The 18,271-nt window shown below is 43.8% G+C and overlaps 1 protein-coding gene across 1 annotated transcript in view; it reads right to left on the bottom strand.

Moving 5' to 3' along the window:
- CSMD2 (CUB and Sushi multiple domains 2) overlaps nt 1–18,271 on the bottom strand; it is a 608,999-nt gene that overhangs the window by 65,495 nt on the left and 525,233 nt on the right. Inside the window, exons 45-51 of the mRNA XM_055138092.1 lie at nt 14,712–14,792; nt 13,925–14,038; nt 11,255–11,443; nt 9,877–10,023; nt 7,267–7,455; nt 2,461–2,646; nt 1,105–1,299 (exon numbers count right to left, since the gene is read on the bottom strand). Of these exons, the coding sequence (XP_054994067.1) occupies nt 1,105–1,299; nt 2,461–2,646; nt 7,267–7,455; nt 9,877–10,023; nt 11,255–11,443; nt 13,925–14,038; nt 14,712–14,792 (1,101 nt within the window). The remainder of the gene's footprint in view (nt 1–1,104; nt 1,300–2,460; nt 2,647–7,266; nt 7,456–9,876; nt 10,024–11,254; nt 11,444–13,924; nt 14,039–14,711; nt 14,793–18,271) is intronic.

Below are 18,271 nucleotides of genomic sequence, written 5' to 3'. Positions count from 1 at the left end.
ATGCTGCCAGAAACACTCAAGTCTTGAAACGCCTCCTGTCATTGATCTCATCAGGCTGCGTCCTCACCACTTCTTTCCCTGCCTCTCCTAGGAGCCCTTTGGGGGGCAGGAGTCATACCCTTTTGTCTTTGTAGTTCTATCAGTACCTGGCAGGAATGCTGAACAATGAACTAGCGAGTGCTTCCCCCTCTGCCAAGGCAGTTTTTGAAAGGTGTTAGATTTATTATTATTATTATTATTATTATTATATACTATAATATATTATTAGAATATGTGGAACCCAGCCACAGCCATGCTCAAGGCTACTCTACACATTCAGATGTGCCTCACGCATGAAGGAACCAGCAGAGGAACCTAGGTGTGCAGGACCCTGGGCCAAGATCTCCAAGCCTGCTTGGATCAGGACTGGGCCTCTTCCACCCAGATCCCCCATTTTCCAGTAGCTAGGCAGTCACACCCAGAAACTGCCCATGTAATCCCATCAATGGCCAACATTCAGAGGCTATAAAACCAAGCTCCCAGAAGCGCGTTGCCGCATTGCCTAATAGCCTAGTTCTCCCTCTTGGAGAATCTGACAAGCTACTGAGAGTCTATTTCCCACTTGGGAGAGCCTGGTAAGCTCCCCGTGGTTTATTCATATCCCAAGTATAGTAAAACACACACACACACACACACACACTCACACACCTCTCGGAGAGCCTGGCAAGCTACTGAGAGTATCCCGCCCGCATGGCAGAGCCTGGCAAGCTACCTGTGGCGTATTCGATATGCCAAAAACAGTAACAATAAGTCTCATTCTCCTGACCCTGAAAGAGCCTCCAATCATTGCTAAAATCTCAGGGTTGAGTGTAATTGAGACGTTACTGGTGCCCACTCGAGTAAATCGACGAACAATGGGATGACAGTGATACAGTGATTATTATTATTGTTGTTATTATTAAAGAAATAGGTATCTCCTCAGTTCCTGATTCCAGGTGAGAGTTCAGAAAGAGGTAAACACCTCCTTCCACTCCTACACACAAGACACATATATTTTCTGTCTCTTCTCTCTGTCCCATGGATGAGACTGGGCCAAATTTGCCCACCCTCCCCTCTTGGACTTACTCTGGCAGGTGGGCATAGAGTTCCCAAGGCTCCATTTGCCATCCGCCTGACAGCGGATGACTCTTTGGCCAGTGTAGTAGTAACCCGGGTCACAGATGAGCATCAGCTGGGCCTGGAACTGGTATTGTGTCTCAAATATGAGCCTCCATCGGCCGTGCTCCACACTGATGCTGCTGATATCCGGACAGGTGACAGCTGGGGAGACAAAGGCAGGGAGGAGGATGACTGGGGAATTATGGCAGACGCTGGTAGGAGTCCAGAGCTTGGGATGGGCAGAGACTACAGTAATGATGAATGTAAGAGTTTTCAGTCCCCAGGTAGGTTTGGGAAAGGAATGAAGTGGGCAGGTTAGTGACTGTGGCCAACCAGAGCTTGTGGGTCTCCTGCCTACCTGCCAGAAAGAGAGGGCGACCCAGTGACTGTTGGAGGTGAGACTACAAGTTCTATCTGGTTAAATATTACTTTTTTTTTTTTTTTTTTTGCTTTTTGGGTCACACCCAGCGATGCACAGGGGTTACTCCTGGCTTTGCACTCAGGAATTACTCCTGGCAGTGCTTGGGGGACCATATGGAATGCCGGGGATCGAACCCGGGTCGGCCGTGTGCAAGGCAAACGCCCTACCCACTGTGCTATTGCTCCAGGCCCTAAATATGACTTTTAAGATAAGCTAGAAACATACAGTTTCGTGTAATTTTGTTTTCAATTTTAAAACAACGGAGAGCTATTAAAAACATTTTATGAAGCACAGCCAGGCCCAAACAAAAACAAAATCCTGTGTCTTTGTTCTGGGTGTGGCTCATTGGGACAGTTTGTGAGTCACTTATTAGAGTTCAAGGGCATCCTGACCTTTTAGAATTTTATGATTAAAGGACATTCGGGCAAACTTTTGGACAATCTTTATCTAAAGGGAAGTACACAAGGTCATTTATGAATTCTCTTTATGTGTGTGTGGGGGGGTAGTGGGGGGTGGGGAGGGAGGAACACATGGCTCTGAGCTCAGAGATCACTCCTGGCTGGGCTCAGGGGACCATAGTGGTGCCAGGGATCGAACCCGAGTTGGCTGCAGGCAAGTGCCCTATATGCTATCCTACTTCTCCAGTCTCCATTTCTGAGTTCTCTGGTGGTTTGTGGAAATCATTCAGGACTGCAAAGACCTGTTGATGCTTTGAGAGCAATTTTGAGTGGGAACCCAAGTCCACAGATGACATCACCTGCCCGTCTCTGCTTCCTGAGTCCCCAGCTGCCCTGCGAGTATTTTCTTCACACTACTGAGCATTTAGCTTACTCCCTCCGGGAATCTGTGCAGTCAGTTGCCCGGTCCAGCCCCCCAACTGCTCCCACTGCTGAAGGACTCACGGACACACTGTGGGGGCTTGTTGTGATTGCTCCAGAGGCCGGTCTCCAGACATTCGGCTGTGGCCTCAGCTCCAGCCTGGAGGTGGTAGCCTTCATTGCAGCTGTACACAGCCTTGGTCCCCACTGTATATTCTTTGCCAAAAACCATTCCATTCTTGGGGGCCTCAGGAAACCCACAGGACAGAGCTAGACAAGGTTAAAAAAATTATCATGAGCATGCCTGGTTCAAGATGGCATTATGTGAATGTACTTTTTATCTTCCCTTTCCCTGGGGCTCCAGAACAATTATAGTAAATATTAATAAAAGGAAATATTATATGAAAAAATGAAAGAAAATGAGAGGATCATCAGCAGTGGGGATTCGATAAAAACTTTGGAAGACAGAGTGTGAACCTGAGTAAATGAATACAAAGAAGCCACAATCTGAAATAAAGAGTGAGCGGAGCACAAAATGGATCCAGTTTTCCTCCGTCCTTTCTCCCAAATACAGTGGCAGTTGAGAATCTATTCCCAAAGCAAGAGGGTTTTTTTTTTTTTAATTTAAGAGAAAAGGAAAAGAGAAATAACTTGGAGATAGCAAGGGTTGTCAAAGTATACTAGCAACGTGAGTCCCAAAATGAATCTCTTTTAAGTTCAGGATTTAGGGACTTTAAGTCTAAAGATTATTCCTTGACTGCTTATCTTTGTTACATGCTCAACTTTCTGCTTGGGGGAGAGATAAAGTAAGCAAAAATACCTATGTAATAATAATAATAATAATAATAATAATAACCCACATCTGAAACCTGGAAAAAAATGAACCTAGTCTATACCTTAACATAGGAACAATCAATTATGTCAGCTATTTCTCAATAAAATTGGAAAAAAAGTATGAAGTCAGTTATAACTATATATATATAAACAAAACCAGCAACATAAAGATAAATGAAGATTAGATTAGAAATGAAAAAAGTCTCCTTTAGGGAACAAAACTAACTCAAGAAGCAGAAGATATATCATATTTCAACTTCCAGTTATTGATATCTTGAAAAAGTCAAGCTGACATGATACTCATAAAATTAGAGCAGGTGATTTGAAAACAATAATAACAACAAAAGAACAGGAGCTCTTTGAACTTAAAATATGAATGCCAAAGTAAACATTAAATAGAAGGGCTGGGGATTAGAAGAAATTTCTCAGAACATGATCCAGAAAGACTGTGACTGAAATGAGAGGAAATAATCAAAAGCTTAGGAAGGTCTACATCTAGGATGTCCAACATTAAACTGGTTAGATTTCCAGAAAGGGAGCACAGAGAAAGTGGAGGGATGGAATGATCACAGGTGAGTGTTTCTTAGAGCTGATGGAAACACAAGTATTCAGGTCAAGGGCTGGAGATGAAGTTCACCCACTCATAAATGTGCCATCACGGAGCCTGGGAAGACTAAACTCACAGTTACCACAGGCTCCTAAAATGAGGTTGATCATGTGTCCTTCCTGTGAAGGAATGGAAATCAGACTGGCAACAGATTGATCACCTGCAGGAATATTGGCTGGAAGATAATGAAACAATGTCTTCAACACTCTCAAAGACATAACCTAGAATTTTAGTCAACCTAGCAAGTACAAGGGATGATAAAAATACAGATGCTTTCAGATATTTAATGACTCATAAATATTAACTCTCACCACCTTTTTCTGAACAATTTACTTAAAATTATATATTCAGTTGAAAAGGGGGAAAAACAAGAAGGGGAAGGATAGGGTCTATACAAATGTCAGAACTAATTTCAGAGTACAAAATAAGGAAACTCAAGGTAACAATTTAGGAGAGAAAGAAGTGCGGGAAAATAACAGGGTTATTACTTTATAAGGAATAGGGTCAGCATTATGTTTGCAGGAGTAATGTAAAACTCAGCAGTAATAGTAGCTTGCATTTATTTATTTATTTATCTATTTATTTATTTATTTTTACTTTGGGTCACACCCAGTGGTTACTTACTCTTTCTTGGCTTACTTTAGGACCTACTCCTGGCTCTGTACTCAAGGATCACTTTCCTGGAAGTGCTCTTATGTGGGGACCTTATGTGGGGTCAGGGATTGAACCAGGATTATCCACATGTAAGGCAAGTGCCTTACCCCTTGTCTTATCTCTCTGGTCCCAAGTATTGTCTTTAAAAGAAATTACTTCCAAATGGTTTCCACTTTTGATAATTCAGAGTGATTATAAAGGGACTGAGATTAATTAGGATATATGTCCCTCATCTACCTCCATCTTTGATAACTGATCTAGACATCTAGACTCTCAGAGCTAGAGAAGCAGAAGAAAGTCCAATCAATAATGGTTAACAATGATGATAGATGCTACAAGAATTTCTAGAACCAACAAGAAACCAATAAGACTAGGGGCTCCCTTATGATGCAAGGAAAAGATGTGCAATCAAGAGGAAAAGGGCATGGCTTTTCAAGATGAAAGAAGACTCCAAAGAGTTGCTGTAAGATCAAAAGAGGTTCAAGAAAACAGAAGGAATGAGGAAATAAGAGACATTTAACTGTGATGCTCTTTTGCCCTAAGAGTACAACTTTTAAGTTTCTTTGATGGCATTAGGGTCTCCTCTGATCAACTAATTCCCCTGCCTCCTTGAACTCTTTAGGAAGAAAACTTAGATCTACACTGACATTGCGTAGATAGAGTCAACCTGGAGACACTGGGGAATTGGAACGGCAAGTGGCCATTCCTTACTTGTTCCACCGTCTCCAGGCCAAAACCGCAGTATCCCACACCTACAGGTAAAAGAAAAGCTTCCTGTGCCAGGGAAGGAGGGGTTACAACCACCAAGCACTTGAAGGAAGCATGTGGCAGAAGGAAATGTCTGAGGGAGAGCAATGTGGTGAGTCCCTGCTAGGGAAGGGAGAGAGAGAGAGTATGAGGAAGCTCAGAATCTGAGACATACGGTAGAGAAGTCTGTGGTTTGGAAGCAGCAATGGGAATGGACAATGTCAGGCCTTTCCTGTCCCTGGGCCATGTGGGATATGGGGTATTAGTCCCCTCCTTTGGAAAGGGCCACAGCATTTGTGCTTGCTCAGGAGAGTTATGGTCTCTTCGAGGCGGGAGGGAAGCCAGCCACCTTTCTGGCTAGTGACCATGGGCGTATGCTTGTGGGCATGAAACCAAGATTTCAGCACTCCCAGCTCAGAGGGAATGGCTGAGTTGAGGAGAGGGGGGTACTCAGGGAAATGTGGGGTGGGGATGGGGAGGAAAAGCACAGGGCAGGATGGGGATGAAGGGACACAAGTCTAGTAGGCTCCATTTTGGCAAATGATGAAGGATAAAAGAGATTAGACGCATGATATATTCCACCCAGAGCCTGGAGGGACGAACGCATTGTCTGTGTTGACATCGTCTGAGATAGGGAGACTGAAGCCAAATGCCATATGCCATTTGTGGACTGTCAGACTCGCGACCTTTGCTTAGGACAGCCAATAGGATATTAATGACACATTGTTTCTGTTCCTGGAGAAAGTTCAGGCACAGGCTGGAAGGTTGAGAAGGTCAGAGATGACAACAAATGCCATTAAAGAGAAAGTCACCACTCTTGGGACCAAGAAAACAGAACATCAAGCATCAATGTGATTTCCTGTATCTATCTACGTAATTGGCAGAGTTTCTCCCTTGCCTTTTCATAATGCACTGCATCATGTTGAGAATGTGCGACAAAAGGCAACTTTCATATGCTGCTATGGGAGTATAAATGAAGGGAAATTTCTGGAGGGCAAAAAGTATCAAGAACTGTGGATTTTTCACAGTTGGAGGTTCGACAATCTCATTTCTGGGAATTTATTAAAAAAATAAATAGGGATCTGATAAAAATGGGGTTATAAGAATTTTAACAGCAGTCACATTTACAGCAGCAAAAAAAAAAAATAGAAAACATAATGACCAATAAGTCATGGACTGTTTGAAAAAAATGACTTACTTTCCATATTGCTCTTCAACCACTAAAAGAGTGACAAAGAAAAGTACTCAACAAAATGCTGCATGTTAACAAAGTATGAAGGGTTCTGTACACCAATGATGCCATTTTTATAAATAACATATAAAGAACTAAAGAAAATCCCTGAAAATGTTAACAGCAGTGATCCCAGTTAGTGGAATATTTTTCCTATGCATTGTCATAGAGATTTAAAATGGATTCCTAGTTAGAATGTGTGTTACTTTAAGGAAGAAATATCCCTCTACATCACTAAAGACAACTCATACAAGAGGCTTGTACATATCACATATTTGAGCCTTGGTTGCTGAATAAGGAGGTGGTCTCTCACCATCCTTGCTCCTTCCATGCCCTCTCTTCCTCCTCAGACAGAATCAGCCTTATTGATAGCCACGTGCTTTGATTTCTCTCTGAGTCTGCACCTATTTGGTCTTGTTGTCACTTGGAATGTTTTTATTTTTGCAAATCAGTCCAATTCACACCTGCTCTAGAAGTCTGAGCTTCTAGAAGCTTCTTTCTGAAGTTTTCCCTCCAAGAAGAGGTAGCTCCCTTCTTGTTCCTCTTTTTCATCCACTGTCTCTATCCCTGATACAGCAATTCTTTTGTCAATTTGCATGAGTGGGGTGACACAGCCACCGAGTGAATGCAGTGAGGTTCTTCTATGAACAGGGATACCTGAGGACTAGAGCCTACATCCTCAATATCTATTCCTGAAGGAATGAATGAATCATCAATGAGGAAAGCCTCATCATGTGGCAATGATGGCTCCTGGGTACGGTCTAAGATATGAGTAGGAGCCGAGCCACCCATCACCCCTTTCCCACGTGCTTCTCACCTTGACAGAGAGGAATGGACTCACTCCACAGGTAGTAGCCCTGGGGGTGCCGGGTACAAATGGCCATGCTGTGTCCCACCAAGCGGTAGCCGGCGTTGCAGCCGAAGTGGATGGAGCCTCCGGGCTGGGTGCTGGTCTGACCGAGAAGGAAACCATGGAGAGGAGCCCTGGGAAGGCTGCAGTAGGGAGCTGAACAAGCAGACAGGAGTTCAGGGACCCAGCAGGAAGACAGACATGGTCCCTAATGTCACCTCCGCACACCTTCCCTGACTCCCTTCCTGCCCAGTTCCTTGTCTCTGCCATCGCATGACCACTGCTGGCTTAGGTCGAAGTAGCAAATCTTAAATCTCAGCCAGTGCAATACAGTTAGAGAAGGGACAAGACAGCTGCATGTAGCACCGGGCTCCCTCTGGGAGTGGAGGCAGCTCTGGTTGTGCAGCAAAGTTCAGCCTCTCAAATCTCATTTGCTCGCAAGGAAAATAGAGTCCGATGGGGCTGGTTCCCAGGAAGTTCATGCAGGGTGTGGGGACATGTCGATCCAGCCAGGCACCTATTCCAGGGCTGACTTTTCAGGTCTGTGACTTAGTCAGAATCATTTGCATATCTCAGCAGTATTTTCCTCCCCAGAGGACGGGCTTATAAAGCCCACCTCACAGGGGTCTGGACAGTGAAAGCAGGGTCACATTTTGAAAGCCTCTTCCACAGTCCTGCAGAGCACTGAGGGCTGAATGAATGGCCCACAGCCCTTCCTCTTTCTGTTGTTAGAGAGAGAGAGGAGTCCAGGATATCCTCCCCAGTCACGTGTCAGGAGATGGCTCCAAGGGCCTTTTCATGCCCATGCCTGGAACGAACCAGGCTCCAAGTCTATCTAACCCCACAAAACTGGAGGGTGGCGCTGGGGGGTTCAGGGGCTGCACCCTCAGACCAAATCATAGACCAGACTCACAGAGCCTAGTCGAGTGTTGCTAAACTAGATACCCCCGCCCCACTGCCCAGTGCTAGGAGGGCAAAGGCCCCACAGTCCTAGTTTCCTCTCAGCACTGGCTTCCCCTAGCCCATTTCTTTACTCAACAAACAGATGTGAAGGGTTTTCATGGGCAGCTGTGAGTCACTAAGTGCGGGAACAAAGACAGCACCCCTGGCTCAGAGAGCCCACAGCCAGATCTGCTGCCAGGTTGCTCAGCGGGAGCAAGGTGGGATGGCAGGGGTAGGGGGGCATGTCAGGCACAGCCCTGCACCTGCTCTAGAGCCCAGGTATCCCGGAAGGAGGGGTAAGACTGACTTTAATTTTTAAAGTTTTAATTTCTGGGTCATACCTGGCAGTATTCAATTCTAACTCCTGGCTCTGTGCTTAGGGATCACTCCTGGTAGGGTTGGGGGACCTTAAGGGGTGCCGGGGACCAAACCAGGTCAGCTGTGTAGAAGGCAAGTGCCATGCCCACTGTAATATTGCTCTGGCCCCATTTTTAATTGAACCAAAGTCCTGTTTCGCCTGGTAATCAACTCACTACATGACCTCTGTATTGTGAGTTCAACGGATTCATTGCCCTGATCCCATGGTTCATCTTTCAAAACATCCATGAAAAGGCACCTCCTTGATGGCTGAGTTCCTAGTTGAACAGGCAGCACAGGGAAGAGACACTTAGTTGCTGGGTAGTCCTTTGGCCTGGGCAGCTGCCAGGAAGAAACTGAGGCCAGAGGAAGTGAAGGGATTTACATAACAAACATTGGGTGCATGAGGGAGGTAGCCACTTAACAGTCCTAACGTCACATATTTCTTGGGCGCACGTAGGAAAGAATTTTAGGGTTGACGTCGTAGAAGAAATGAATCAGGTTGTAAAGGTTCCCCCAAACTGCCCAGGCTGGGTTTCTTTCCCTGAAGAGATACCCAGGAGTTAAAGTGATTCAGATGGTGCCCTAAGGTCAGGCTGCTCTGCACGGGCAGCGGGACCGAGACGGGCAGGCTGCCTGGAGAGCAGCAGGTCAGGTGCAGGCAGGCCAGGGTTCTGAGTGGGAGCCGTGAGACCAACTAACGCCCTTTCAAATGGGCCTGAGGCAGCGGGTCAAACTTCCCTCCTAACAGTAGAGAGTCATGTCCAGGCATTCGGATAAAATTCCATTTTCTCTATCTCATTTCTATTTGCGAGTCTCCTTTGCTTCTTATAGACTGTGACCCCGCCAGGGATGTCTCTGGCTTGGCCTCTGTGCTCACTCTGCCCTGAGGTGTGGCGGAGACAGAATTCCTCTATTGCTGCTTAACGGTTGCCGTGCAAACACCCCTGTCTTAAGGGTTTTTCAGTCTTAGGGACTTTTATTAAGGGATCAGAACCCCCTCATGGCATTGTCAAATTTAATCCAAACACAAAGGCTTATAGTAGAAGCACAAGAGAAGAAGGAGATTAAGAGTGGAGACTGGAAAAGGCTAAGGACACTCTGGGCGGGAGAGGCTCAGAGAAGACTGCCCAGTCCCTGGCAGGAGCCCCCCACTCCCTCCCCATTGTCAATGGAGTTTTTTTTTTTAATTTTCAGTGTGGGGGGAGATGTTCTGGGTGATAAATTCTAGGACTCAGGATCTGTGGTCCTTCTCCTAAGTGTTTGTGGTCTACTCACCTGAATATCGAATCTTAAAGCCCTTTCGGTTGTAGGCGTGGTCAGAGGACCAGCGCAGGTACACAGTATTGCTGGAGCTGGTGACAATCAGCGGAGCTGAGTAATTCCCACTGAGGGCTTTTAGCAGGGGGCTCTGTCCTGAGGGGCCTGCGGTGAGAGGAGAGGACACAGGATTACAGACCACCACGGGCAGCAAAGATGCTGCATCTGAGAATATCATTGCAGCAACCTCCTTGGGCAAGGACTGGAATGGGTGGTGACTTGTTCAGAGTCGGGGTCATCACTGGTGCCCCCTTCTTCTCATCCCCTGTGTTCAAGCTGGGTTCTGCTGCTCTTTGCCCCTGAGCCTTGAGCCAGAGTGCCAGGAATTCACTGCCAACCCTTTGCAGCTGGCAAGGGAGATGAAATCTATTTGCCACCATGTGACTTGCTCTAAGCCAAGATACTGGTTGGTGGAATATCTACTTTACAAACAGGGAACTTCTTCCAGCTTGCTACTTTTTTTTGTTTGTTACTGAAAAACATCGCAGTGGCTGACATGGAGAAAAAAATATTTGAATGTGTAGAAGAAGGCTGTTGGAAAACCTATCTCAATGTCATATTTAATATAGCTACTCAATAATCCTTTCCAAGACTTTTTCAGAAAAAGAAGTGCCTGGGAGCATATCCTGAGGGTATTAGTCCAATGAGAGAGGATTCTGGTTGGATAATCCCATAATCCCAAACACAGGATTTATTGTTCTGAAAAGCACCCTGATGGTTTTAAAATGCTGCTCAAGGATAGTGAGAGAGGCCAGATGCCAGGGGCATGAGCTTTGCATGCACAAAGTCCCAAGTTTGAACCTTGGTATTGTATGGCCCCCACGCACCTCTGGGTATAGCCCTAGTACTCCCCAGCATGGCTTGTCTGGGCTAGATAACCAAAATCTGGAGAAAGGGGGATGTCCAGATACCTCTAAAGGTTACAGAAAGGGAAGATCAGATAGCTTTGCTTTCCTTTGCTCTGTTTGTGTGTGTGTGTGTGGTGGTGGGGTCACATCTAGGGGCTATTCCTGACTCTGTGCTCAGGAGTAACCCCTGGCTGTATTCAGGTCATCATATATGGTGCTGGGAATCCAAGTTGGGTCAGCTGTGTGCAAGGCAAGTGCCTTAACCCTGTACTATCTCTCTGGCCCCTTTACAACTTTTTGCATACAGAGTGGGAAACTATGTTCGTACTTGGGGAAACCAAAGTACTATCACAGCTTCTTTGGTAGAGCTGGAATGTTTAAATGTTGGTGGTGTTGGTGCTGGTGTTTGGAAGGTGACAGCATGACCCTAGGATTCTGAAGCAAGCCCTGACCCTCTGCAGGAGGAAGGAGCACAACTTTTGACTCACCATCAAAGATTTCAAACTCATCATATTGCTTCTCACTGAGAAAGTACTCCACTGTGAGGGAGATGTTGTAGTCAGGCTCCACTCGCACCAGCCAGGAGCAGGTCTGGAACTGGGGATAGCTTCCGGGGTAGCTCTGACTTAGGATCACACCTGTGGAGTCACTCAGGAGCTCATTTGTCGGGCAGTGTACTGTGAGAAAGGAAGAAATGCCAGAGATCAGGATGGTGCTGAAACCAGGACCAACATGTGTGTCCTACTTGCTGCCAAAGACAACCATTGGAAAACCAGAGTCTGAGCATGTGCAATCAAATCCCAGTGCCCGTAATTATATAGTTTATGATACATCATGAGGGGGCTCCAGATTCTGAGTCATTTTGACCATATCAGAGCCTGGTTGGAATCACTCTCAAGGTCAGATAGGGACTTTGGAGTAGTTGGGAAGGAAACATACAGACAGACAATAGAAGGATATTCCAGGTCTAATATCTGGGCAACACAGGATGGAGGTAAGCGCATGGGATTTTGCGTCAAACACACCTGAACTTATAGCTCGCATCTGTTACTTACTACCTGTGTGGTGTCAAACAAATTATTTTCTCTTTGTGCAATTTTTACATTTCTGACACAGAAAGATAACACCTACCTTACAGGGATGTGGCATCATATACAAGGTGAGGAAATTATATACGATTATATATTCATTGATATAATAGAAAAGAATTATCTATGGAAAGCATGCATCATGGTGCTGCCCCCCTAATTGCAGAGTTGACAATGATGGTAATTGCACCAGGGACTGAGAGAGCCAGCGGGTTGGCTGTAGCCTGATTAGTAGCTGTTAAGCTCTATAAAGAAAAACCTGTCATCCAAGTATGGAATTTAGAAAAGGAAATACTGCAGAAGGATTTCAGTGACTGTCACCATGGAGGGGAGGCCACCCCAGAGTACCATACTGCACCAGAGGGGTCTTAAGTATCCCAGGCACCCAGCAGGGTGTTCTCTGTCCTGGGGGTACAGGAAAGCCACATGAGTCCATACATAGCAAATTTCAGAGAGAGCAGAGCTTTGACACTATAGCAGTACTTCTTCCATGAAAGTATACAGTCTTGATGTCTTTGTTGGGGTTTCTTTCTGTTAATAGTCTCTCTCCCAATATATATGTATATGTACATATATATGTACATATACATATGGATTGGGAGCTTTACCAAACTGTGCTCAGTGCTTACTCTTGGCTCTGTGCTCGGAGATCACTCCTGGCGGAATGCAGGGGACCATATGTAGTGTAGGGATTGAACAGCAGTTGGCCACATGCAAGGCCTTACCCGCTGTACTAACCTTACCCACCGTAGTAACTCCCCAGTTATGAATTTGGAAAGCATAACCTTCTACTGGGGTTAATTTGAGTAAACTACAGCTTCCTAAGAAATCATTAATATCATTGATTTACTGGCACAGATTTGGCATTATTCAGTAGTTTTATCCCACTTTTCCTCTCCTCCACCATTTCCTCCTCTCCTTCCTCCTTATTTTCTTATCTGTCTCCATCTCCTTATGTTCTTATTTCTCCTTTTGTTTAACTTGTCTAATGGTTTTGATTATTTTGCCGTTTTTTAGTTCTAGCATAAGATTTTTACTTATTTATCAGGGATGAGGAAGGTATGTACCAGTGTAACTACCATCACAATCAGGATATAAATTATTTCTATTGTCCCAGAAAGCACTCTCATACCTTACTGCAATCAAAATGATGTGCCCATCCTCAAGGAAGTCACTGATGCCATTTCCATAACTGTGTATTAGTTTTGTCTATACTAGGCCTTGATGCAAATTGAAATCATAAGGCATCATTTTAATGAATGATTTCTTTCACTGAACATTATGCTGGTAAGAAGGAATCTGTAATGTTCCATGTATCACTACTGCATTTATTTTTTATTACTTTATGGCAATCATAAGAAAATTTATTTAGTCATTCTTATATTGATGAACATAGAATCTTTCTCATTTGGAATGATTATGGAATTCACATAAATGTCTGTTTTGTAGAAATAGGTTTCTTTATTTCTTTTGAGTAAGTAACAAGGAGAACAAATATCGTTTGGCATGGTAAGTGTATGTTGAACTTAATTAGTTAATTCAGTCATTCTTTTTTATTTATTTTTTTTCTTTTTGGGTCACACCCAGAGATGCTCAGGGGTTACTCTTGGCTCTTCACTCAGGAATTACTCCTGACCGTGCTCAGGGGACCATATGGGATGCTGGGGATTGAACCTAGGTTGGCTGAGTGCAAGGCAAATGCCCTACCCACTGTACTATCGCTCCAGTCCCCACTCATTCATCTTTTGCTGTGCCGGGAGTTGAATCCAGGTTCCTATGCATGCAAGGAAAATGCTCCATTGCTGATCTATACCCCTGACTATGCATATTTAACCTTAAAGGAAACAATCAACACATCTTCTAAAGTGAGTCTGGTTTTCCATTCCATACAGCAACATATGTAATTTCTAGTTGTCTCCCATTTTTGCCAATATTTAGCACGGTTCTTCTTAAGCTTTCGCAAGCTATCCCTTCAACTCACTCTCCCAGGGATAGGATGATAGTGAGGAATAAAATAAAAGCTGTATTTTGAGGCAACTCTAGAAATCAAGGCATGGGTTAGTGTATCACCTTCACATATTGGGGGTGGACCTTCAAACTGCAGATAAGTCCCGAGCTTGCAGGTCAGGATTTCATTCCCCACCAATGTAAAGCCAGGCAGGCACCTGTAGCGTACGATGTCACCTGTCAAAGAGAGACCAAATAAGGATTCCCTGCAAAGGCTTGGTGGGGTTCACCCCGCCAAGCCCCTAGAGCACATGCCCAGGCAAGGTAATCATCATCGGGGTTTGTTCTGTTTATTTATTTTTATTTTTTGGCTTTGGGATCACACCTGGTGATTCTCAGGGGTTATTCCTGGCTCTACACTCAGAAATTACTCCTGGCGGTGCTCGGGGGACCATATAGCATGCCAGAGAATGAACTTGGGGCTGCTGCATGCAAGGCAAGTGTCCTATCCACTGTATTATTGCTCTGGCCCCGGGTTGTATTCTGTTTAGACTGAAAAAAACAGTTCAACTCCAATCAGATGATCCAGAACAACTGTCATTCTCCACTCCTGGCTCAGCCTTGCTTTCCTGCTCCAGGAATGCAGTCATCCATGGGTTTATTTCTCAAAAACATACCGACTTGACTCACAGCAGGAAATTGCTTTTCAGCTCCTGTGACTGGGAATGGCTAAAGGGACGCGCCTGATTATATCTGGGATGCAAATTCAGTTAACAGATTATCAACTCGGTTGCATGAGGCTTTGTCTGTATGAGCAGGAAGGGGAGATGAGCCTTTACAGATGGGGGTTCCTGCCTTTGCCAGGCCCTTTCTTGCCAACCCTCTCCTTTCTGGGTTTGGGATTTAGTACCTATGTTGAACTCTTCGTTCTCTGTGACGACTTCAGCATTGGGGAGGATGGTGGGAGGAGGGCATTTGGTGAGAGGATATGCTGAAAAGATAAAATACAAGTCACTGTAAGACATCATTCTCAGAGCTCTAATAGCCACTTATTTGCTCAAATGCTTCACTTTCTCATTCTTAATCCATTAACAGAGATATTGATATTTATCTATACATTGGCCAAGCTGTCATCCTCTTTTAGCTTATTTTTAATGCAGAGACAGGAGCCAAAAATTAAGACTAAGAAGAAAGAAAAGAAAATCTCAGAAGGCAGCACGTCCACTAACACCAAGGGGAAGGAAAGAGAAACATTTAGTGATTTAGTGAGCCCCTGGTTTTTGTCAGCCACTTTCCCATGCATCACCTTTACTCTCACAGCAGTTGACACCCTTCCCCACTGAAAATGTGGACTTTTTTTTTTTTTTAAAGTTTTTCCGTAAAGTCACACAAGAAAATGAGTAGGCAGGGCTTGAAGCCAGGTCTGGATGCTTTCGAATCTAGTCTTTTTATTTCTGACTCTGCAGCTTCTAGACCCCGTGTGTGGCTGATGTGAGTAGCATGGAAAACAGCTTGTTTCCCTTCTGACCTTTGGCCAAAGCCTTCTGACTTTTGTGGATTTTCTTTGGTGGATTTCCATCTCTCTGGGTAGATCTGGACTGCACGTGGATAGTGTTACCAAGGCTCAAAACTTGGTTTTTGTTCTTTAACTGACTCATAGTTAAGTGCTGCGTAAGTGTTAGTTGGATCTGTTGCTAATATTATTCCAAACCCCCACCCCTGCTATACTTAAAAAAATAGCAGTGGTGGAGGAGAATGGGCACTGGTGGAGGGATGGGTAAATTATCACTGCATGACTGAAACACAAACATGAAAGTTCATAAGTTTGTAACTGTACCTCACAGTGATTCACTAATACAAAATTAAAAGAAATTATATAGCATTCTATGAAAAATTAATTACACATTTAATACACTATCGTTAAGCAAAATATGAGGTGTTTTTGGTTTTGATTTATTTTGGGACCACACCCAACAGTTCTCAGTGCTTGCTCTTGGTTCTGCCATCAGGGATCACTCCTGATGGGGCTTTGGAAATCATATGTGATGTTGGGGACTGGGGATTGAACCCAGGTTGGGTGCATACAAAACAAGCATCTTATCTGTTGTGCTATCTCTCTAGCTTGAAATGTGAACATTTTTAATGAAAGGTATAGGTGAAAACTTAAATATAAGGTTAATTCAGAGATAATTGAGTTAATTCATAGTTGAATCCTTTACTGCAAATTTTTACTATTTAATCCATATATTGTGAGCAAGGATAAATATCAAGCACATAACAAATTTGCACTGTTAGATGCTTGATGTTGATCCTTATTTGCTCCTGCAAGTTTCCTCTGATTAAATAAAGATTCTGAAAAAAACCTAAAATGACTTCATAGGACTTAACAATACTATTTTCAATAATTTAACAGATAGTATACTGTTAACCATTTAGGCTTGTAAAGCTGTGTAATTTTTTTTTTTTTTGCTTTTTGGGTCACACCTGGCAATGCACAGGGGCTACTCCTGGCTCTGCACTCAGGAATCACCCCTGGCCGTGCTCAGGGGACCATATGGGATACTGGGATTTGAACCCGGGTCGGCCGCGTGCAAGGCAAACGCCCTACCCGCTGTGCTATCTCTCCAGCCCCAAGCTGTGTAATTTAAAGGCAAACTGTGTTGATCATTCTTCTATATTATATATTAGTCATTTATGAGTTTTGAAATTATTATTGTTGTTTTTGGTTCACATACAGCTGTGCCCAGAGCTTACTCCTAGTTGTGAGCTCAGCTTGAGGATCATTTCTTGTGGGCTCGGGGGACCATTTGGGATCATTTGGGGTGTCAGGGATTGAACCAAGGTCTGAGGAGTGAAAGCAAGGCAATCGCCCTATCCGGCACCCTATCTCTCTGCCTCCTCTCTTTTTAAAGTAGAAATGACTAAAGTGAAGGTCATATTCTTTTAGAAGTAAAGGCATCTCTTGTTGAAAGTCAGTAACTCATTCTTCGATATGGTATTTTCTGCATAATGATGCTAACTTGGAGTCTATTTTCCATTTTTTTTTTCAAGTGGGAAAAACTATAGGGTATGATGCAACACCTGTAAATTATTTTAAATAAGGAAATACTTAAAAATGGCTAACAAATTGCTATGCTAGAAGTGAAATACTTTTTACACTGTACCATAGAGAGTTGACACCACACAAGCCTTGTCCACTTGAGACATGGTCAAACCAGAGGCAGACACCAGGGTTCAATTTGGAAATGTCTGTGATAGCAGGTGGCGGGCAGGGGGCTCTTCATAGCCAACCTGGTACGGATGTTCCCCTCAAGGCAGACACATCTTAGACACCTTTCAGATGTTGACCTGGGACTGTGGATGCCGGTGACGCAAGACGTGCCCTGCACTGTTTTACTCAAAATGTAGCACTATGTTTTGAGAATTTAACTGGAACTGTTGTTTTTGTGTTTGGGTCACAAGTAGCATTGCTGAGGGACTGTTACTGGCTCTGTGTTCAGGAGTGATCTCTGGTGGTGTTCAGGGAACCATGGACGGTGCCAGGGTTTTGAACTGGCATCAGAAGACTAGTGCCTTATTTCTTGAACTAGCTTTCTGGCCCACTTAACTGGAAACTTTTTTTTATATAACACTTGTTGGATGGAAAACTGCAAGTCTTATGAAGTGTAGATATTAAACCCAAGAGACACTCTTGGAATAACTGAATAGATGAAATAAAAAAAAGTCAGCATAAACCAAGAAAGACCATGCTTTAGGTGCATACTTCTGTTTTTCCCTTCAGGAAAATTGTCAACAGAACAGTAGTTCCGCCGACAGGGGGCGCTAATATTCTTTCATTTCATTCTTGACTGAATTTACCCTAAGTCTGGCACTGAGAAAGTAACAGTAGATAAAATAGGCAATGCTTGGCCTAACAGAATTAGAGCCCACAGGGAAAACAGTCATCACTTTTAATCTTTGTCAACGTGGCAAACAACAGAAAAAGCATTTCTTTTAGTTAATCAGGCATTAGATTAACAATTAGTCTAGCCATTTTTCAAGTGTTAAACTTTTAATTTCTTTTTCTGTTTAGATGTCTTTTGCTCTGGTTTTTCTTCACAAATTTGAAGAATTTTTAAGGTTTGACCATTTCCTAGTAAATATACTTTGGCATTGTTATTATTTGCATATGTTTGACACTGTCGAAGCATTAAATTTATCTAATCTTCAATGTTTTCCTTGACAGTTTTTTTAAAAACTTAGTATCTTTTATTCTTAGCTTTTTATTTACTTCTCAAACCCACCTTCAAAAACTTCCTTGAGATATACTCAACTTTTCCAGCAAAAAAATATTAGTACAAAGAAATCTCCATCTAAACACAACCCGGGAGCCAGAGAGATAACATAGTAAGGTACTTGCTTTGTATGTGGCCGACCCAGGTTCAATCCCTGGCATCACATACGGTTCCCTGAGCACTGTCAGGAGTGATC

This window comes from Sorex araneus, chromosome 5 (genome assembly GCF_027595985.1).
Source record: "Sorex araneus isolate mSorAra2 chromosome 5, mSorAra2.pri, whole genome shotgun sequence".
NCBI lineage: Eukaryota > Metazoa > Chordata > Mammalia > Eulipotyphla > Soricidae > Sorex > Sorex araneus.
The sequence above is the reverse complement of the archived record's forward strand: the minus strand, read 5'-3'. Positions and strand labels throughout refer to the sequence as shown.